Here is a 24252-nt window from a genome sequence, read left to right as displayed (position 1 = left end):
TTGTAATCAGGTAGTTGGCAATGCTTGATTTACTTGTGCTTAGATTTTCTGCAAGCTCATGCACTGTTGTGCGATGGTTTGTCTCAGCTGTTTCCCTTAATGTGTTTTCATCTAAGGATGGCTTCCTTCCACGACCTTCGTGGTTTTCAAGACTTTAATTTCCATGTTGAAACCTTTGGAACCAACTCTGAACTGTACGTTCAGTAACAGATCCATGGCCGAATGCCTGGTTGATGTTCCGTGTAGGTTTGGTAGCTTTTCGTCCAACTTTGAAGTCATAGAGGAAAATCAGACGAAAGTTTTTGTCCATGTTGCCTTGGGGGTTACGAAGCTTACTCAGAGTAGAGCTGAAACAGCAGACAATTAAGACACTTTATAAGCGACAAACGTTGAATTAAACCAGCCAACCAACGATAAGTTACATAATATTCAGCTTCTAAATGTCATCGTGAGAATTCTGACATTTATTTCTGGACAACTTAATAAGTACTGCCCTCTGAATTAGCACGTGTGATAAACAAGTTATGAAGAAAGAAAAATCTTAACTATGTTATTTTTATAATGAATTAGTATTAAACCTCTTATTTTTAATTTGATATTTTATTTTCATGCCAGTCTAGCTGCACTTTCTTATTGTATTATTGGGACCTTTTCTATACAGTTTTAACAGCTGTATTTGTTTTATAATAGCTAATTATTATTGGTACGGAAGTGGTTTACACTGGAAATTTATTCCACCCCCTCGTGGATGGAGAGACAGCATTCATCCAAGTTTCCAATACAAAAAACTGTCAAGTATGGATAATAATTATGTCATGTTTAAAGTTGTAAATAAGTATATTATTTAGTATTTGATCATTCATGTTTATTTTGTAAAGTAATAACTTGTATTCAATCCAAAAAGTCCGTGGTTATAGATATATTGTCTTACAACGCTAAAACCCGGGGATCGATTCTCATCGGTGAACACAGCAGGTAGGCCCCATGTGGCTTTGCTCTAAATCAAATCATAACAAGGCCCGGCATGGCCAAGTGGTTAAGACACCCGATTCTTAATCTGAGGGTCGCGGGTTCGCATCCCCGTCGCGCCAAACATGCTCGCCCTTTCAGCTGTGGGGGCGTTATAATGTGACGGTCAATCCCACTATTCGATGGTAAAAAGAGTAGCCCAAGAGTTGGCGGTGGGTGGTGATGACTAGCTGCCTTCCCTCTAGTCATACACTGCTAAATTACGGACAGCTAGCGCAGATAACCCTTGTTTAGCTTTGCACAAAATTTAAACCAAACCAAACCAAACCATTACAACAGACAACGCCAATCAAAATATGAAAAACATAGCAATATTTATCAACGCACATTTACAACTCATACTTTTGAGTGTTTAACGATGTTACATTAAATTACATAGAAACATTAAATGTGACTGTACTGTCATTTGCTTTAGAAAAGTAAGATAACAGTTTGTTTTGTATGTAAAGATAAGCGACGCAGCTGTTTAATATTTTCGTCTCTTGAACTAAATAATCAGATTTTATCACATACTTTTAAGTAACATACACGGAACCTTCTAAAAACATTATTGTATCATAAGATTATTCTGTGCTTTTACAGTCGAAATGTAAAAAGTAATATGTTTTCTAGGGATCTTAAAACTGTTTATGAAACAATTCAACGGTTGGCTTGTTCTTTGTCATGTCCCTTTATGAAAGAATCCTATGACTGGTTTGGTCTTTATCATAGCTGTTTATGAAACAATCCCATGACTGGTTTGGTCTTTGTCATGGTTGTTTATCCCATGACTGGTTTGGTCTTTGTCATGGTTGTTTATCCCATGACTGGTTTGGTCTTTGTCATAGTTGTTTATCCCATAACTGGTTTGATCTTTGTCATAGCTATTTACGAAACAATCCCATGACTGGTTTGGTCTTTGTCATGGCTGTTTACCAAACAATCGCATAACTGGCTTGATCTTTATTATAGCTGTTTATAAAAAAAATCCCATGACTGGTTTGATCTTTGCCATGACTGTTTACGAAACAATTCTACGATTGGTTTGTTTTTGTCATGACTGTTTATGAAACAATCATATATCTATGATAGATTCATTAAAAGCTTAGGAGAGAAAGTTTAATTGAAATGGGAGCGCAATAAAACTTAGTGTATTGTAAAGATTGAGAATGTTAGATTAAAACAACTTTAAATATGCAGAATAGGATATTACTCGACAACTACAGCAGATACAAAGTCGTGGTGGAACGGAATGTATCAGCACAACATTTAGATAATGTTTGGCTTTCGTGGGAAAGTGATACCATCGAAAATTGATAGCTTTTGTGAAGAATATGCGAGAAGTCTTCCTGATGAATAATTTATATACACTTGGATAATAAAGATGTGCTCATTTCGGAGGTTATGGATTTTTAAGATTTTATTAAATGTCATTTCAAAACAAAATAATATTAATCAATTTGGAGAAAGGAACTTGATTAAGTTGTACTTCCATTGTGGTAAACAAACTGTAACAAATAAGGATCCACGGACATAAAAGTCAGTGGCAAAAACTAACTATGGGCTCCAGATAACAGTATACAACATAATCAAGAAATACTTCTGTCTGGAAAGGAGTTCAACACGGTATTAGTTCATAAAAATACGCTTTCAATCCTGTTTCTATTTAAGCCGTCACATTTCTCAAATATCTGGAGAATGAAACAGGCATTCAAGCTATTCCATTCCAAGGAATACTCGTCAAGTTGCCAGAGGTAAGTTCATAGATGATGGAAACACAAGGAGGAGTGGTGTGCTTTGTACAAAACAAACTTGCTACGAAGCCTTGGCAATGGAAGCTATGTAGCAGGGCTATTCTCAAGTTGCGAAATCTTGAGGCAGAGCATCATAAAACATGACGACTTGGTCAGTAATGATGTGATGAGAGTTCAGATTAAAATCTTATTTTATAACGTACTCAACCATCCACGCAAAATACTTTTAAAAGTTCCCTTTTCATTAAGAACCTCGGTCTACTTTCTGTGTGTAGGTCCGGATTAATATTATGAATTACTTTAAGGACGGCTTAAATCTACTTAGTGCAATGTAGTAGACACATTTTCTATTAACTTGTTATAAAAGTAGGAAATACTTATACAATATTGATCAGCTGGTTGAGTGGTTTGAATATATAAATTAAAATAAGTTATGTACGTTTGTGGCGATCAGATATCGTTTATCCATCTGATTAGTAGTCTGCACGACCATCTAAACCTAATTATTAATTAGTTTGAACTTTAATAGGTAAAAATCACTGACTGGGTTTCATCCTATATTTCCACTGGTAATCTGTTGCCATTTGCAGGGATGTCTTGAAAATAACTCCCTCTCGCTGTGATGATTTAGTTCCTGATTTTATTGCTAAGAAAACTGACACGTCAACCTCTCTTGGTGTTTTCCCATGAGGGCTTCAATGAATAGACTTATGCGAATGTCTTCAAGAGGGGGTACCAGGGGTTTACCTCCTTCTGTGGTGAATTTCACAAAAAAGCTGCACATGCAATAGCTGTCCCTAGTTTAACAGTGTAAGACTAGAGGGAAGGCAGCTAGTTACCACTACCCACCACCAACTCTTGGGCTACTTTTTAACCAACGAATAGCGGGATTGACCAACACCTTATATCGTCCATACGGCTGAAATTGCTAGCATGATTGGTGTAACGGGGATTCGAACCAACGACCCTCAGATTGTAACTCGAACTCCATAACCATTTGGCCATTACGAATGTATTATCAATATATTTGGTGTCTTCTTCCATTAGGGCTTTAATGAACAGACTTATGTGAGTGCCTTCAAAAGAGGTATCCGGGGTTTAATCCCTTCTATGGCAGATTTAGTGGCTATATTACGTGTGTATCATCAATATTTTGCAAACACATTTCGTAAACTACTTGAAGAGACAACATCCTACCATACACTTCACAATGGAAATAGAAGAAGAAAACCAATTCTCAAGAAACCTATAACTATAACTGGTAAATATCAGAAATGTAAACCAACTAACACCAGTACTGAAAGGCAGACATTGTATATTATCTACTTTAGAGAGTGAAAAATATTTGGAATAAAGGTGTCAAGTAACTGTGAGCTTCCTTAATGGTGGATATCAGGAAATTTGATAAAGAAGAAATGAGCACCAAGAATGGGTAGGAAATAATTACAAAAAAAAGAACCATATTCCTGTGTGTCAAAAACATCTAAGAGAATATACAGAGGATAGTTAATCGACATTATAAAACAATGAGATCGCAGATGACAAACACCAAATCACTTGAAGAACAAAAACACCATTTTCAACACCCGTGTGAATGTGGACCCTATTACAGTAGACAAACAAAACACAAATAAAATTCTGGAGCTCCACAAAAATATAGCACTTTGTAATACCGATCTTTCTGCAGTAGTCCATTAGTCCATCATACCAAAGAAGAAGACCATACAATAACTTGCAACAATACTAAAATAATGGAATATGAACCTCACATGAGAAAAATAAAGATAGGGGAAATATTCTGCAATCCATTTAATTGAAAATATATTCAACCAACGCACCACAGAAGTGTTAGCAAAACATAGAAGCCCCTGTTCAAAACATTCAAATAAACCATTTTAGTCATAAAGATAAGTCCCCTGCTGGTACAGCGGTAAGTCTACGGATTTGTAACGCTAAAATCAGCGGTTCAATTTCCCTCGGTGGATATAGCAGATAGCTCGATGTGGGTTTATTATAAGAAAACACACACACATAATGAGAAAGACCATCTCTACACCTAAATAAGTGGATAGCGTACGAGACTTTATCTCATAAGATCTAGGATCAAATCTTGTCTAATACCACCATATAAATAACCCATTTTAGGAACTGCTGAAGACAGTATTGTCGAAATATAGAATAGAAATTAGTAATAAAGATTTTATGAAAGAAATAGAAACTCATTTAGACTTAGTAAACTTAGATTATTGTATAGCCTACTGATCATGGCAATGGTCAGACAAAGGCGTTTCTCATTTTCAGTTGACGTATTGTCCAATTATATTATAGCTATTTTAAGGAACTATTCTGAACAACAAAGTTTTCTTTTGTGTTGTGTTTATGTTATTACATATTCTAGTTTATTTACAGCAGAACAGACAAAAAACAAATTGAAAGGAAACTACAAATATATTTATGAAAAAGAACTACCTAAGAGTGATAAAGAAGACATCATAGTTCATGAAACTATTAAGGTTGATATCAGATGTAGAAGCAAAGAAGACGAAGCAGATAACAATTTTGCCACGGACCAAAAAAGAAACAAAGAAAATGTTAAAGGGGTTAATAAAATACGGAAATCAGATGATTATTTTGAGAAGGAATATGTATGTGATGTGACAAAGGAACGAAAGCCAGATGATGACTTTGGAAAAGATTACGAAGGTAATGTGACAGAGGAACAAAAGCCAGGTGATGATTTTGGTAAAGAACATGATAAAAGTGATATAACAAAGGAACAAAAGTCAAATGACGAATTTGGCAAACATTATGGAGGTGACGTGACAGAGGAACAAAACCCAGATGAAGACTTTGGTGAAAAACATGACAAAAGTGATATAACAAAAGAACAAAAGCCAGATGACGAATTTGGCAAAGATTATGGAGGTGACGTGACAGAGGAACAAAACCCAGATGAAGACTTTGGTGAAAAACATGACAAAAGTGATATAACAAAAGAACAAAAGCCAGATGATGACTTCGGTAAAGATTATGGAGGTGATATGACAGAGGAACAAAACCCAGATAATGACTTTGGTGAAGAACATGACAAAAGTAATATAACAAAGGAACAAAAGCCAGATGATGACTTTGGTAAAGATTATGGAGGTGATATGACAGAGGAACAAAAGACACATGATACCTTTGGTAAAGAACATGACAAAAGTGATCTAACAAAGGAACAAAAGCCAGATGATGACGTTGGGGAAAACAAACTCAAGAAGACAGATAATAGTTTTCAGAAGGGCAGTCGAAATAATGCCGTTAAGGGAAATAAATTAAGTAATGACTCTGAGGGAGATAGTCGAAATGATATTATCGAGAAAAATAATTCAAGTGATGATTTTGACCAGAAAAGTTCAGTTTATATATTTAAGGAACGGGAGCCAGGTGATCAGTTTGAGGAAGATATCTTTGATGATGCAACTGAAGAACAGAAGTCAGGTGATGATTTTGAGAAAAACGCTCCTATTGTTGAGAGGCATAAGCTGGTAAATAATTTTGAGAAAGAAAATCCAAATTGTGGAATTATGGAACGTAAGCTGGGTGACGAAAAACAGCTTAGATAATGTCATTGAGGAATAGAAGTTTAGGTAATAACTGTGACAATGACAATGAAGTCGATATCTTAAAATAGTATATATGTAAAAGAAAACTTGACTATGGTTTAAAATTAAATACCTCGGGTAACATTCGTAGAAAATAATAAAAATAAATCTCAGTGCAGTGATGTAAAAATGGATTTGATAAAATTTTGTCTAAATAAGTTGTTGATGCATAAGAAATCATTCACTATTATTAACTCGTAACTTTCAGAAAATTTTTCAAATAAATTACATTTTTGTTAGAAAACAATAGTATTAAACGTAATTGTATTTTTAACACTATATTTTAGTTGACTCCTTTATGTTTTCCCGAAAAGAAGACTGTATAAGTATTGTGTGAACCAATCACATCTGCCATATCCACGTCATCGACAATGGATATGATGGACATAGTGCTATTGAAATACTAATACTATTATTAACGCCTTTTTCGTAAAAACTGCAAGTGGTTGAATAGAGAATATAGTGTTAAAACACAATAAGTCTAAAACTCTTAACTTTTGATAAATATGACTGATTATAATCATGCTTTGCTGTGAAAGATGTACAAACAATAATAGTTATGCAAACAACCTTTCAAATTTATCATTAATTCGACATTATTATATATTAAAATTAATATTTTTATTATCTCTGCGTGTATTTTATGGATTTTATGCATTTACTGGTCTTAGCCCAGAATTAAAATTATCTTTCACTAGATCTACGTTATAAAACCATAAATTCGTGTTTTATAAATCTCGTAAGTTGTATAAAGATAATTAAACTGAATGACTTTTTCGATTTTGTGATACCGAAAAACTTGAGTTTTTTTATATTTTTCCAGAATATGTAAATTGTAAATTTCATATTTTACTGCCCGGCATGGCCTAGCGCGTAAGGCGTGCGACTCGTAATTCGCGGGTTCGCGCCCGCGTCGCGCTAAACGTGCTCGCCCTCCCAGACGTGGAGGGATAATGTGACGGTCAATCCCACTATTCGTTGGTAAAAGAGTAGCCCAAGAGTTGGCGGTGGGTGGTGATGACTAGCTGCCTTCCCTCTAGTCTTACACTGCTAAATTAGGGACGGCTAGCACAGATAGCCCTCGAGTAGCTTTGTGCAAAATGTCCAAACAAACATATTTTACTAAATTGAAAATTTATTTGGAGCTGTTTATTTTTCTACAGCTATGCTGAATGAAAATTAATTACCATTAATATTATACTACCATTTTGTTGACTTGATAAGTAATAGAAATCAAATGACTTTTTAACGATGAAGAATCAAATGTCACCTTCGATTAAATAAAAAAGTAATATCTGAAAAATACAATATTTTTAAACAAAAATTCTGAGGTTCAACTAAATTTATTTAACAAAATGAAGTATAAAATTTAAGTTGATAACTTTTGTGATGCAAAGCTGACTTCTTCAAAGTAGGCATCAAGAAAAAACAACAACAAACAAACAAAACACAAGAAAAACTAAAACATGTAATAAACGTAACTCTGCGATTATTTTAAACTGGTAAAAACTAATATGCGTTGTTGATTTCAGACTTGTAACAACTAAATGCTTGGGATAGTTTCGTTTAGTACCAGTGTGAAATCATCACATAGTTTCGTTTATTTCAAGTCTGAAATCAACAACACAGTTTCGTCTATTACATGTCTGAAATCATCACAGAGATTCCTTTATTACAAGTCAGAAAACATCATAGATTCGTATATTAAGGCCCTGAAATCATCACAGATTCGTTTATTAAGGATCTCAAATCCTCATATAGTTTTGTTTATTACAAGTCTGAAGTCACCTCTGTTTCGTTTTTTATAAGTCTGAAATGAACAACACTGTTTCGTTTATTAAAAGTCTTAAATCAACAACACAGTTTCCTTTATTACAAATCTGAAATCAACAAAACAGTATCGTTTATTACGAGTCTGAAATCATCCCAGTTTCGTTTATTACAAGACTGAAATCATCACACAATTTCGTTATTATAAATCTGAAATCATCACAGTTTCGATAATTTCAAATCTGAAATCAACAGCACAGTTACGTTTATAACAAGTATTAAATGATCACAGTCTCGTTAATTACAAGTCTGAAATTATCACACTTTCGTTTATTACAAGTACAAAATTAACAACACAGTTTCGTTTATTACAAGTATGAAATCAAAAATACAGTTTCGTTTATCAAAAGTCTGAAATCAACAACAAAGTTCCGTTTATTAAAAGTCTGAAATCATCACAGTTTATTTTATTACAGGTTTGAAATCAACAACACAGTTTCATTTATTGCAAATGTGATATTTTAGTTTTGTTTATTACAAGTGTGATATCATCACAGTTTCGATTATTACAAGTGTGATATCATCACAGTTTCGATTATTACAAGTCTGAAATCATAACACAGGTTCGTTTATTACGAATCTAAAATCAACAACAGATTCGTTTGTTGCAAGTATAAAATGAACAACACAATTTCGTTTGTTACCTGTTTGAGAAACTCAGAGAGTTTCCTTTATTACAAGACTGAAATCATAAGAGATACGTTTACTACAAGTCTGAAATCAACAATATAGTTTCGTTTACTCCAAGTGTGAATTCAGCAACATAGTTTCGTTGATTACAAGACTGAAATCAACAACAGTTTCTTTTATTATAAGTCTGAAATCAACAACATAGTTTCGTTTATTACAACTGTGAAATCATCACTGTTTGGTTTATTACAAGTTGAAATCAACAACGTAGTTTCGTTTATTGTAAATCTGCAATCATCACACAGATTCTCTTATTACAAGCCTGAAATCTAGAATCCAGTATCGTTTATTGTAAGTCTGAAATCGAGAACCCAGTATCGTTTATTGTAAGTCTGAAATTATCCCAGTTTCGTTTATTACAAGTCTGAAATCAACGACGTTGTTTCATTTACTACAAGCGTGAAATCATCACACAGTTTCGTTTATTACAAGTCTCAAATCATCACACTTTCGTTTATTACAAGTGTGAAATGAACAACATAGTTTGGTTTGTTTGAAATCTGAAATAAACAACACAGTTTCGTTTATTCCAAGTTTGAAATCATCACAATGTTTCGTTTACTACAAGTCTAACATCAACAACACAGTTTCGTTTTATTACAAGTCTAAAATCAACAACAAAGTTCCGTTTATTAAAAGTCTGAAATCATTACAGTTTATTTTATTACAGGTTTGAAATCAACAACACAGTTTTGCTTATTACAAGTCTGAAATTATCACAGTTTCGTTTATTACAAGTCTGAAATCATAACAGATACGTTTACTACAAGTCTGAAAGAAACAACATAGTTTTGTTTATAGCAAGTCTGAAATCATCAAATAGTTTCGCTTGTTACAAGTCTTAAATCAACAACAGTTTTGTTTATTACTACTTTCAAATCATCACATAGTTTCATTTATTACAAGTCTGAAATCAACATCACAGTTTCGTTTATTATAAGTCTTAATCAACAACATTGTTTGGTTTATTATAAGTCTTAATCAACAACATTGTTTGGTTTATTATAAGTCTTAATCAACAACATTGTTTGGTTTATTACAAGTCTGAAACCAACAACTTAGTTTAGTTTATTACAAGACTGAAATGATCAACACTGTTTCGTTTACTAAAAAGTCTTAAATCAACAATACAGTTTCCATTATTACAACTATGAAATTAACAAAAGAGTTTTGTTTATTATAAGACTAAAATCATCACACAGTTTCGTTTCTTATACACCTGAAAACATCACAATTTCGATAATTTTAAGTCTGAAATCAACAACACAGTTTCGTTTACAACAGTGGTTCTTAACCTTGTTGGAGGTACTGAACCCCGGAAGTTTCGTACTTGCATTCACTGAGCCCTTCGTAATTGGAAAAATAAAATAAGATTTTTTCAAATTCAAAACATAAGTAGATATTTTATTAGTGCACAAAATGAACCATGCATCAGTTGCACACAATATCACTGTGTTCAAAAACAAAACCAACAAAACATGAATTTCACAGAAAAACAAAAACATAACTCAATGAATATTTACTGCAAATCAATGAGACTTTTGTTGTTGCTTTTCAGAGATAAGTTCAGAAATGCGCGGCTTCACCTTGGAAAGTGCCACTCTCATATCATTTTTGCAACAAAATCTGTTCCTTTTCTTCGTTTTTATGTCTACCATCCTCGAAAAGGATTGCTCGCAAAGATACGTTGTAACAAACGGTATGAGTATCTCAAGGGCTTTCTTAGCAATAAGAGGGTACGCTACGATTTGGTGACACCAAAACGTTGAGAGCGTTGTTGTTCTGAAAAGTTGCTGTTGAACCTGGCTCTGCTGAAGTTTACTGATTTTGTCGAGGTATTCATCATTGACATATGTACATATTCGTCCGACCACTTTCTGTTTATGCTCGACTTAGTATGAAGGGATTGAAAGATTAGGAAAAAAATCACAAATGATGCACGATTACTACAGTCACAAGTCGACTGCTAAGCGCACGAAGTTCCCTGCAGCACAGATATTAAGGCCAAGTGATGTGACGTGATCAGCCGCAATCAATGATGGCCAAGTGCATGACGTCACGAATCATACGAGTGGGGTGAACCAAACGGTCACACACATAGTGTGTGTGTCTTGACCTCCGCTGAACCCCTGAGACTGACTCACCGAACCCCTGGGGTTCGATTGAACTCAGGTTAAGAACCATTGGTTTACAACAAGTGTGAAATGATAACAGTTTTGTTTATTACAAGTCTGAAGTCATCACACAGTTTCCTTTATTACAAGTCTGAAATCATCACACTTTCGTTTATTATAAGTGTAAACTCAACAACACAGTTTCGTTTTATTACAAGTGTGAAATCAACAACACAGTTTGGTTTGTAAGAAATCTGAAATAAACAACGTAGTTTCGTTTATTACAATTCTGAAATCAACAACAGTTTTGTTATATTACAAGTGTGTAATCAAGAACACAGTTTTGTTTACTACAAGTCTGAAATTGTTACTCATTTTCCTTTATTAGAAGTCTGAAATCATCACAGATTCGTTTATTACAAGTCTGAAGTCATCACAGTTTCGAGTATTACAAGTCTGATATCATCGCAGACTTAAAAGCTATAACTTATATTGTGATTTCAGTCTCACATTTTAGTATCATATAAATATTAAAGATCGTGTATGACATAAGAATGACTTCTTTAGAATAATTTTATGTAAGAAGCAAATGTTTATTGGAAACCTTTTTAAGCGACCAGTTTACAGGATTTGATTACTTGGTGTAAACTTAATATATAAGTTTTAATCATATTAGACATAGCAAAACGAAAAAAAATGAATGAATCCATAAAATCCTTCTTTAAATCCCGTGACAAGCAACAAACATGTAAGGCCTAAACGTTTTGTCACTGTTTCTGCTCTAATTCAGGTTTGTTTTTCATGAATTAGTAGCACCTTTGTTCAATTGTTTATTTAGGATATTTACGAATGGTGCAAAAGGTGAAATTAAAAATTTTGGTTTTTCCATATTCTGACAGGTTTCTGGTGACAAATCTTTGCAGACGAAATCAAATATCTCCTCGGTGTAATATTTAGCTTTTCGTGCAATAAGATTGGCTGCTTTATCTCCACAAGAGTTCTGTGTGAGGTTACGGGAACAAAAGACAAACTCTAAAAAGGCGCTAACAAAAATAACAATATTACAGATTACAAAATTAGAAAATATGTGTGTTAGAATAATGCGCTAGAAAAATAAGAATGTTACAGATAATATAATCATAAAATATGTTTGTTAAAATAATATAATGTTAAATAATTTGTACAATAAAAATTTAACGGTATCGATAGCATTACAAGGTACATTAGTTATTGTATATTTATCTATTGTTGAAGAATAAAAACCACTGAATTCTAAACCTATAGATTATCATTTGTCTACTGTAGCTAAGTTTGATTTTACAAGTTTAAATTTCTGTAGGTTTGGAATAAAAGTATTTGATTATCTTACTTCAGTTGTAGATATTTAAAACAGAACAGAGGTTTTCATTTATTTACTTTTTATTTTAACTAAACTGTGTTTAACTTGAATTTTGTATTAGTATTGAAAGTATAATTATTATAATAATGAGTAATTATCACTAATAATATAAGTTACTAATACAACTCACAGAAGGCGGGCCCGGTGGGGAAACACGTTACCTCAACCTCTGACGATAGAATTAAGTGCCCTTATGAATGTGATTCGTCCGTTATTAAACACAAAGATACATAATTAGCTATATATGCTTTGCTCATCATAAGTATCAAAACCAGATTTTTTTAGCGTCGTCAGTCTGCATACTTACTGGTGAGTCACTTTGTATAGGAACAGTCAGCAGTGTTTAGTGAGCCATTTGGATGGGAAATAATAATCTCAGTTAACATGAACCTAGAATATACTAATATGGTACTGGTGCATAAAATACATATATTAACAAATGAAGAAAAACAGTAAACCTGATTAATTTATGTTAGCACCTATGTTTGTTATTAATTTAAATCTTATTAAGTTAGTACTTAGTGGCTTCGATTATAGTTACTCTAAACCTGATTGACGTATGCTAGTACCTAAATTGGCTTCGTTTCTTGTTACTTTAAGCCTAATTGACTTAAGTTAGTACCTAGTGGATTTGTTTGTTATTTTAAATCTGATTAACTGAAGACTCCTTGAACTGACAATCTGCCGCTGCTGATGACACATTGTGTAAAAAATGTAATAGCTGAATACAGTGAAATACGCAGAAACGTTCACGAAAGTGTGAACAGCCTACAATTACAAATATGCTTGTAATAGCATGTTATAATTAAAAAGTTACGTATTTTCACATTTTATTATGAGGTAAAATATTAGACGTACGAAGGTGAATTTGAGTCAAGTTTACAGATAGTTCCTACATGTCTCTGAGCATGCTCACGTTTTCAGTCTGGGCGAAATAACACTATAGTACATTTTAATTTTCGTTCATGAAATAATTTTAAGTGTTTGCGGCAGGTGATGTCGGCTAGTTGCTTTCCCTCTAGTTTATCAGTTCAAAATTAGAGACCGTTATTTTTATATTGTAAACCTGTATTCAGAAGAAAATGACCATACTTACTATTTTAATGTGATGTTTTCACTCTTTAGTTACCATTTGGATTACTACACGACTTCTGTCAAATAATTTTCATAATCGAATAAAAATAGCCTATTTAAAACATTTAATAATTACCATTCTAGCGATGCCTCGTCATCGTTATATAAGAGACGCAAATAGTTTAAATAATTGGTTTGAATAAGATGAGAAGTCAAAGATTTGCACAGTATGTCTTATTTCAAGAACTTACCAACAAGCTGACATCACAGATAGTTCTTGGGGAACTCCTCCGTTTTGAATGTCATACATTCTAGTGATCAGACGAGTTAAACAGAGATAACGGTCTTTGAAAATTTTTCGAAGACATGGTCCGTGCTCCAAGAAGTCTAAACAGAAAAAAAAAAGATCATCGTATCGAAATCTGGGTAAATACAAATCTGATTGGAAACACCTAAATTAAAGTAAAATAAAAACAAAACTGTGTATATTCATAGCTATAATCCAAATGATTTTCATGAAGATAGATTTAGAACAAATTCAGCCGATATAAATTGCACGTTAACACGTTTAGAATAAAAGAAGCTATTTCTTTGTTAAGCCTAATGAACTATATTTTAAACGATTAAAACAAATTAAACCAGTTCTTCATTAAACCTCATGAATAGTATGTTGTATGTTTAAAACAAATTAAACTAGATGTTTAATAAGCGTGATGAACTGTATGTTACACTTTTAGAATAAATTAAGCTGGTTATTCGTTAAGCCTAATAATAAATATCGAAGTGTCACTGAAGTTAGCTCCAATAAAAGCATTCTATTTGTATATAACAACATACTGAAAATACTTTTTTATTCATTATGAACAAGGACAAAACTAGCAATATTAATTCTGTTTACTTATTACAAAGGCAAAAAAACAAAAATAAAATGGAGAAGAAAGAAAACCTTCCCCCACTGAAAATAAAAGATTTAGTTTGTGTGGATTTGATTTTCTTGAAGTATGATGAAATAGAATAGTAATGCCGAACATATACCATCTATTATTGTTCACCTTTAGGAATAAAATTAATATAAATTTAAATACGTTCAACTTAACTGGAATTATCTTATAAATATTCGTGTAACAAACTTTTAGTAAAATTAAACTGTTTGGTAACCAGTTGGAAGGTTATATCTCCGTCGATCTTGTATTTGAAGCTCAGTACTACGCAAGAGAGTTAGGAAACAGAATATTTATTCATTCTTTTCATTTTATGGGTTAATCCTTCCATACCATTATATAATAAAAATTTTAATACTACGGTAATGCTTCACTGATCACTGTTGACAGTTGAGTTAAGATGAGATTACTTCACTTTTGGATTTCTATATACTTGTACCAAGGACGGGTCATAAAGGTTCTATTTGAATGAACATAACGACCAAACTGCTGCAGACTTGAAATGTTCCACAAACACAAGGTACACATTAGATCGTGAAGCCATGATAGGTAAATTTGAAAGTAGGAAAGTAAGACACAGAACACTTAAACTCAGTGATACTGTTGTTAAGTATCTTTGTTCATGTAGCCTTCAGGACAAAAGGAAGACTGCTACTGATCTTAAACATGAGATAAAGCAACCATGACCAAATGACAGAAAAGAGTCCAGATCTACAGTATCAAGCAGACTTAATAATAATGGAATATTTAGCCGTGTAGTAGTTAAAAAAAACATTTGCAGAGACTGGAAGTTGCTAAAATTACAAAAACTGGACTGTTGATTATAATGACTCCAAACACTGTTCCAACCTCTGCAGTAATTACTTAGTTAAGAAAGAAGCTGCTAGAGTCATTCAGTGACACCTATAGAGTCCTATTCTAAATACAGTTGAGCTGATCTGGAATTTGATACATCAAAACTTGATAAATTAAAAGTAACCTCTGAAGAAACGTTATGAGAATGACTTAGAAACATTTGGAATAAATTCCTTAAGGATACTTTAATTAAATATGTTGCAGGAGTGCCTGATATACCAAGATTCGAAATTTTCTAGTTAAAGCCGGACATGTCCGTTAAAATCAAGTTTGACCGGCACTTTCTCATCTATCACCGGATATCGTGACCGGTGTTCATATTCCTAATATATTGGATACAAATACCGTCCCCTCAAAAATAAGTGAGGCAAAAGCTGTGTATGCTCAACCTAAAGATTTTGCTTAAAAGTATATTCTATAATGAGTGGAAAATAACTTGTACAATTTCAGATTTAATTTAAGACAAAAAAAAAAAGCAAATTTTGGAAAACGGTCGTGAACGCTCACAAAATTCGCTTTTTAGGTCGCCTTATCCGTGCCGTCCCGGATAGTCACGTGACTGCCAAACATTCACAACGATCTGACCATGGCGTCTGATAGTAAAAAAACGAGAAGATCTCACGATCTATTTTAGTTTGGCTTTACGAGCAAGAGTAACGAATCAGAAGACAATACTATGGAACCCCGAGTGAAAAAACCTAAGCTTGTTGACCCAAGCCCAAGTGTTAAAGCAAAAACTGTTACTGCTGGTACTGGCACTAAGCCTACTCGTTGTTTCCAGTATGGATGGAACAGAGGCCTGACCATGGCTGGAGTATAATAACACTACCAGACTGATGTTTTGCTCAATTTGTCAGGAATATGACCAAAGTAGTGGAAGGCAGAAGAACACCTTCATAACAGGATCTTCCAACCTGAGAGCAAATGCTGTTAAGGAGCATGAAAACAGTCGCGCCCACAGTCTAAGTTGTCAAGCTAAGACAGCAAAAGAAACACCTGATTTAACTCCCATGATGAAAGAATTGAGCAAACTTAACCAGACTGAGAAAGATCGTTTGCTTGTGCTGTTCAGGACTGCCCTTTATATGGCTTTGAATGCCAAACCATTCAGCGATTTTCAAGAGCTTCTGTTGCTGCAGGAGCACAACTTTGGTATGAACTTAACAGAACATTATGCCAATGACAAACAAACAGTTATCTTTACGAAGTATATTGCAGAAACAATTAGAGTTAATGCCAGATCTCGTCTGCACACCTCATTATTCTTTGGCATTATGACTGACGGCTCAACAAACACTGCTAACATTGAGCAGGAGATAGTCTATGTAAGATACTTGGACAGTGACTGTTTCCCAGTAACCCACTTCCTGTATTTGCAGTCAGTTGAGAAGGCTGATTCTGAACATCTGCTACAGGCACTTAGTTCAGGTAAAGGTTCCTTAATTACCTAGGATGAGAATTTTCTGGATTTATCCTGAATTCCTAATTAAGAAAAATTAAAATGGACAACATTTCATGTACATTTGTGTTTTAATTCAGGTTTACATAGTCATTTTATTATTAATATACATCAGTGAAAATTAAGCATTTCTCAACTGATTTAAACCAAGAAGAACCATGTATTTACAACTGACAGAATTGGAGCATAACCTAGCACAGCTAGCGTAATAGATAATGGAGCAATTGAATTTTTCAAAGTACAAATTTACATTTTTTTTTACAGAAAGTAACTAATATTGGGTACTAATTTTTTGCACTTGCAGCATTGTCCATATATGGCAAGTTTCCTGACTGGCTTGAATCAATTGTATGCCTGACAGCTGATGGGGCAGCAGTCAATTTTGGCACAAATAAAGGACTTGTCAACAGATTGAAGGCGCAAAAACCTTATTTGATTGGGATCCACTGTGTTAGTCACAGATTGGAACTTGCAATTAAGAAGACCATCAAGGACATCCCTTACCTTGATAGTATCCAAACCTTTTTAGAAAATTTATGGAAGTTTTATGACAATTCACCACAGAACTGGGCTAGCCTCAAAGAAGCTGGTAAAGCCAACAACATTGTTGTTAGAAAGCCAACAAAAGGGACAGGAACCTGGTGGGTGGCCTACAAAGAGCGCACTCTGTAGTCAGTTTCTCATAACTGGCCAGCTTTAGCGGAGCATTTATATCAAGTAAAGCTGCATGACAAAGGGGAACGTGGACAGAAAGCTGCAGGATTATACAGTACTTTGACAAGCCTTAAATTCATCCTGTACATGGACATACTCTTGGCAGTTCTGCCTGTTTTGACATATCTTAATCTCAAGATGCAAGACAATTCTGCTACTGTGAACATTGTTTCTGACAAAATCGCTGTTTGCAAAGAGAAGCTGGGCAATCTGTATCATGCTGAGAGATCCCAGAAAATTGTTAAAGAGCTCACAACATGTGAACAAACTGGCAAGTGGTTACCTAGAGGAAAGGTGATTGCTATTAGTGATCAGACAAGGGCCAGAGGCTCAAAAAATGCCACAAAGAGACAGTTGCTCAATCCGTGGCTGAAGAAGCTTTTCATAAGTAAAATTGTCACATATCTGAATGAGAGATTTGAAGAATTTAATAAGGATTTTATTGGTGCCTTTCAAATTTTTGAACCAAGTATTTGGCCTAAAAGCGAGGAAGGATTGTCATCTTATGGTTATAATGAACTCCAAACACTATTGGACCACTTTGGTGCTCTGCAAGAAGCTCACGGTTTCAACATTACAGCTGATATTTGCCAAGTTGACTTACATGAGACACTGCTCAAAGCCACAAGATTTGCCAAATTAGATGAGTCCCTGGCTAGTAGTGCAAGTGGATTGTGGGCCCACATGTTAAGTCAAATTACTGTTAAGGACGGTAAACCTTTCCCTGAATCAATAGTGTTGGCCTTGGTATGCCTCATGCAGGTGATTTCCGTGTCATCTGCTGAACCAAAACGTGGATTTTCCCAGATGGCAGTTATTAAGGATGACTGGCGGTCCAAACTAATAAATGATTCTCTTAATGACTTTATGACAATAAAATTAGCTAAAATAAAATAAGATCTGTGATCTTGCAAGCACAGAATTGTTGTGCAAGTCTGTAGAATCCTGGTGGAAGGATAGTAAAAAAAACAGACGATTTGTGAGTTCACATGGAACTCACACACGTAGAGACAATAGAGATACTGAGTCTACATCAGCTGATGTCTTAGTGCTGGATGACTAAATCTACCAGTTTGATTGATGTGTCGTTTTTAATGGATACAAGGCTTGTTGCCATTTGCTTTAAAATAATGTTTCAGTGCCATAAATAAAATGATTCTGTTTTATATAATAATTGTCTCTACTTGATTTCTTGTTTTTGGTAATGTCCGGTGACAATTTTGAGGTGTCCTGCTAAAATTTCAAATGTCCGGCAAGTTTCACTGTCCAGTAGGACATGTGTCCTGCTGAAAATTCAGAATATTTCTACCCCTGTATATTGTCTACAGTTATTAAAACAAAAGGGGCAACACAAAATATTAACTATTGATTGAACTCAAGAACTTTCACTTAGTTTGAAGATTAATAAAATATTGATGTTTTACCTGCGATTCACCTTCCACTGTTCTTTGGAAATTTCCTGAAATCTAATTTTAGACTCTATTTTAACTTTTATACAGCAGTCCAGAGTTGAAATATATTTTAAAGAATGAAAATTACAAAAATCCTAGACGTAAATGTGTAGATTTTGTTAAAAAATTATAGATATTTGTGGTGTTTACCGGCACGTAGTTCTCCGTCATTGGTACATCTCTTATTTATCCCGTTTTCTAAGCTACTTGTTAAAATTTCCATGGCTTCCTTCGATGTTCCTTCAAAACAATCTTCGGTGTACTTTTGTAAACACTTTTGGGCTTCATATTGTTTCCTGTAAGAATAAACCACACTTTAATTATCTATGTCAAAGGAGCCTGTATCTGTTAATTTCACAAAACAATTAGGTTTAAATGCTGATAGGAGCCAATGAAAGGATGCTGTCTACAATGACATTTAACGTAAAATTCTTGTAAGCAAAACAGACTCTGGATTAGCTTGTACTTTTAGATAGCTGATTGGTAAGACATTAGATGTTTCAGTAGTGGGCTCAGGAGATGGTGCTAGTTTCTGTTCAGTTATGACTGTTTCACGTAAAAGTATAAATTAAAAATACATATTTTTTAAAATCAACGTTATAATAGGCCTAACTGTTTTTGTTTTATTTTTGGTTTGCCAGCACAAGCCGTGCTGATAGCCTTCAGTTATCGAAACTAAAGTCCACAGCCGGAAGTTTGGCCAATCGAGGAGAATAACAGGACTCTACATCACAGATTCTCATTTCAATTTTACCTTATGTGAAATTGGAAGAAACATATGTAACATACATATATATATCTTATATATAAGTAATATAGATTAAGGTAATTACTTCACTCAAGAAATAAGAAACATCTGTAACGTATAAATATGTAATATGGATTTAGTTAACTCCTTTATTTAACAAATCATAACAAATATCTGTAAGATATACACGTAATATGGATTTAGTTAACTCCTTTATTTAACAAATCATAACAAATATCTGTAAGATATACACGTAATATGGATTTAGTTATCTCCTTTATTTAACAAATAATAATATACATTTGTAACGCATATACGTAATATAGATTTAGTTAACTCCTATATTTAACAAATAATAGCAAACATCTGTAACACATATATGCATAATATAGATTTAATTATCTAATTTATTTAAGAAATAATAATAAGTATGGGTAACAGATATGTGTAATATGGATTTAGTTAACTCCTTTATTTAACAAATCATAACAAATATCTGTAACACATATATGCATAATATAGATTTAATTATCTAATTTATTTAAGAAATAATAATAAGTATGGGTAACAGATATGTGTAATATAGATTTAGTTAACTCCTATATTTAACAAATAATAGCAAACATCTGTAACACATATATGCATAATATAGATTTAATTATCTAATTTATTTAAGAAATAATAATAAGTATGGGTAACAGATATGTGTAATATGGATTTAGTTAACTCCTTTATTTAACAAATCATAACAAATATCTGTGAGATATACATGTAATATAGTTTTATTTAATTCTTTATTTGACAGATAAAAAGAAACAACTTTAATATATATATATATAATATGGGTTAGGTTAACTCCTATATTTAACAAATAATAGAAAACATCTGTAACACATATATGCATAATATAGATTTAATTATCTAATTTATTTAAGAAATAATAATAAGTATGGGTAACATATATGTGTAATATAGATTTAGTTAACTCCTTTATTTAACTTACTCGCAGTGTTGTTTTATCTCTTCTTCATTTGTAAATATCACCCTAGGGTCATCCGTGTAGTCCATAATAACAGCACCACACTGGTCAAACTTTTCCAAATTACAGGAGTCAGTAGCTCTCCGCTGAACGTGAGCATCTGCCACTGAAACAGATAGTTCTCTTTATTTCTGAATATATGGAAACGTAATCGTAGATTATAAAATTATGATGTAATAATACGTGCAGACACTTGGAGAACTTACATGTTTAACAGTAACATAAATATTAGATTAAAAAAAAACAAAGCCAAAATCAGTTTGAATAGTAAAAGGAAAAATCAAGTTTTAATATGCTAGGTTTGTAGAAGTTCCTGCATACTGGTGAAATAAAGGGTATAAAAAATAAGTTGATGTTAATAAACAGTCAGTGAGTAAACTATGGAATAACGTTTGAAATATTATGCCAAGTAGTGTCTTTATATATAAATACAGATGATTTAATTTAATGTTGAAGTCATCAATGAAACAATGGACACTGTTCATTTTAACATTGGTAATGTTCAACTGGGTTAGTCACTGCTAATAGTTACCGTATAAAATGGGTTTTACACGGGAATTTTTATGTTTTCATAACTAATATGTACTGTATGCTTTGGAGATTATCAACTCTATTACGTACTGAATAAATTTAGATTTTCGATATTTTCGCTACTGATAGGTACTGTGTATCTGGTTATAAACAGATGTTTTCAGTGCTATTATGTACTGTATAAAGTGAGTTTTATCCGGATTTATCTACATTATAAATGACTATCTCTTATTGGGTTTAGTTGACATTTGAAACAATTTCCCAAGCTTCTCTGAATATTGGTCTGTCTTCACATACAACGATCAGTAGCTGATCAGTTATTTATTGAAGTAGCAGCCAAAATAGCATTTGATACAAATAGTTTAGAGATACTGAGGGTGTGTGATTATTTTTATAAAAATTACGTTCCATGATATTTGAAAAATGACGGAACATTAAGTTCTCTTCTGGAAATAGTAGCGACATTAATCAATAATATCGAAAATAGATATATAAATATAATTTTATAAATTCAAAGGTGTATTTTTTTAGTGATACAGTAATTCAGCCTACCAATAGAGTTAAGTTTTTGTTACTTGAAATATGTAAAATTTCCTGGCTGTTTTAACTAAAGACCTGAAAATAATTACAAGACAAACTACTAGGTAACGTGACAGACGGAAACTTCAAACACGTTACTCATAATTTGTGTATATTCGCAGATGTTAAGGTTTTCGAGTTATGAGCAGGGAAGGCTCGAAGTAACTGTAAAGTAATCATCTATTGCACAGCAGATAATTAATTCAGAAGAGCTTAACCAAATATAACAAAACAAACACTTGTACATAGGATAAACGTTTTATAATTTACACAGACACCAGCTGATGAACCTGTCCTTTGTTCGGGTTATGAACTCAGATAAATATTTCAGTGAATCCTATAATAAGTAAGATACAATTTCTATCTTTCACACAATTTATGTTCAATATAGCAAATTTTTACAATATTATTACACTGTTCATTATTACCTTACTAAATGCTTTGTATAGGTTTTAATAACTCAATACGTATATACTTAAAACATGGTAAACACTGTGTGATGGTCAGAGGAACTTTGTAGCAAGAGGTATTAGCAATAGCGGTGCGGTAGAGTTGCTTTCTGCTACTCGCTTTCTACACCCAGCTCTTAACGACCTTTCACAGTGTTTAATGTGATTAATTAACTGACAGATGTTGACCGTTGAAATGTCTAATGGATGAAGTTGAAACGTTACTGGTTAATGTAAGAAGTTGGTATAACTGAAGGAACAGTTGATATAACTGAAGAAACACTTGATGGACTAGAAACGTCAACTGAATTTACGTAGTAATAATTTTTTAATTCTTTACATTCCTTCTTAGTGAGTGCTCCAGACATTTGTGTGATCTTCCCCCACCCATACTTAGTGGGTGTTGTATTATAGAAAATATAATAATAATTATGTAAGGACATGGCGCTATCTATTAATGTAGTTAAAGCTAACTTACATCAAATATGCTAAATGATCAATAACAGCAATAATAAGGGATTGGGGGATTGTGAACTACCATTGACACGGCCCTATCTCCAATCTATCATCACACAAAGTTTGGTTGAAATTTTTAACCAACATAGGAGTAATTAGATAAAGGACAAATAGACAAATATATTTTTGCGCTTTATATATGTAAATAACTCTCCAATGCCCAGACATTAATAGTTAAAAACTACCTCTAAGGGATACTTTTCAGTGGTGTATTTTGTTTTTAAACACAAAACCACACAAATGAGCTATCTGTGACTTGCCCACATCGGGTACTGAAATTCGATTTGAAACATTATATGCTATCCTCGTAAATGGTGAGCCAGTGGTCAACATGTAAACGTAGTAATTTAAAGTCTTAGATGGAGAACTTCTAAAATTATCAATTATATCTAAAAAGCTTAAAAGGTTTAAAGTTGTTATTTGTTCTCTTATTGTTTTTTTAAACCGACATTTAAAACGTCACAGTAAAAAAGAAGTACTTTAACTTAATACCAAATAACAAGTTTCAGTTGTTGATATATCTGAAAATTATGGTTTTTAAAAAGAATACTAAATATAAATAAAATATTAACAGAGTACAAAAGGAAAATTATTGAGTGAGTCTGAAAAAAAGAGAACGTTAAGCATAGAAGTCTAATGGAAGTATGAATATCTATGAAAGTAATAAAAGCGAAAATGTCTCGAAATTATAAAGGATAAACTGAATACATGTAGTATGTGTACCAGTATAAGATTTAAGAAAATGTTGGTAACTAAGTTTAACAACAACATTTATGTGAAAAAAGGAATATTCTAGAAGTGGGGTTAGAAGAAGAGAGAGAATTGAACATACCCATTAAGAAGAAGATAAATGACCACATATCGCTGGATCAGTGTGAGATACACCATAGAACAATACCTCTTTAGGTACGAACACTTTCCTTATATAGTCTTGGCACGATATGAACACTTCTGTATCTGACCATACTTGGGCATCGTTACTTTCTGTTCCCTTAGAACAAATGTTGGAGCTTGACGGTCACGTGAACCGGCTAACTTGTTTGAAAGTAAAGATAACATTTCAATTTCACGCAACATGAGCCGTTTTTGATTTTATTTTGACTCTTTTAGTTTATATCCTTGATAAATCAAGTTTTGAAAACGAAAATAAGACTTTTGTCCTTGGATTCATACTAGAAGTATATAAATAATTAAACCAAACCTGAAACAAGATAATGAAAATAATTGATGCAGTAGAAATCTAACTTTCGAAAGAAATGTAATTGTTTTCTGGCAGTGTAATAGTTTGTAAAGATTGAACAAGGATAAGTTTGTTTGTTTGTTAATAACTGACTTTGTTTGTTTCATGTTTTACTCTTGGATGTTGTTTTAATATCGTAAGTCCTTGAAAAAATTAGAAATGTAAATAAAAACAAATCGTTTCGAATGACTGGTGAATCATCCACGCGAAATAA

The 24252-nt window shown here is 33.0% G+C and overlaps 2 protein-coding genes across 5 annotated transcripts in view; one reads left to right on the top strand and one right to left on the bottom strand.

Moving 5' to 3' along the window:
- The window catches only part of LOC143225370 (uncharacterized), a 28581-nt gene extending 22014 nt beyond the window's left edge, over window positions 1-6567 (top strand). For 3 of the 4 annotated variants that reach the window (XM_076454638.1, XM_076454639.1, XM_076454634.1), the window contains 2 exons: window positions 691-795; window positions 5172-6567. In XM_076454638.1, the coding sequence (XP_076310753.1) occupies window positions 691-795; window positions 5172-6370 (1304 nt within the window). In that variant the 3' untranslated portion in view covers window positions 6371-6567. The remainder of the gene's footprint in view (window positions 1-690; window positions 796-5171) is intronic. The other variant, XM_076454635.1, reaches the window with a different exon arrangement.
- A 5048-nt stretch (window positions 6568-11615) lies between these two features.
- LOC143225371 (uncharacterized) lies at window positions 11616-23788 on the bottom strand. Its single transcript, XM_076454640.1, has 5 exons — window positions 23631-23788; window positions 20688-20829; window positions 19087-19232; window positions 13768-13903; window positions 11616-12086 (listed from the first exon to the last, which is right to left on the bottom strand). Exons 1-5 carry the CDS (start codon window positions 23656-23658, stop codon window positions 11843-11845), a joined length of 696 nt encoding a protein of 231 aa, XP_076310755.1. The 5' UTR covers window positions 23659-23788; the 3' UTR covers window positions 11616-11842.
- Between the last annotated feature and the right edge of the window lie 464 nt (window positions 23789-24252).

This window comes from Tachypleus tridentatus, chromosome 9 (assembly GCF_004210375.1).
Source record: "Tachypleus tridentatus isolate NWPU-2018 chromosome 9, ASM421037v1, whole genome shotgun sequence".
Lineage (NCBI taxonomy): Eukaryota > Metazoa > Arthropoda > Merostomata > Xiphosura > Limulidae > Tachypleus > Tachypleus tridentatus.
This window is presented reverse-complemented; position numbering and strand designations above follow the sequence as displayed.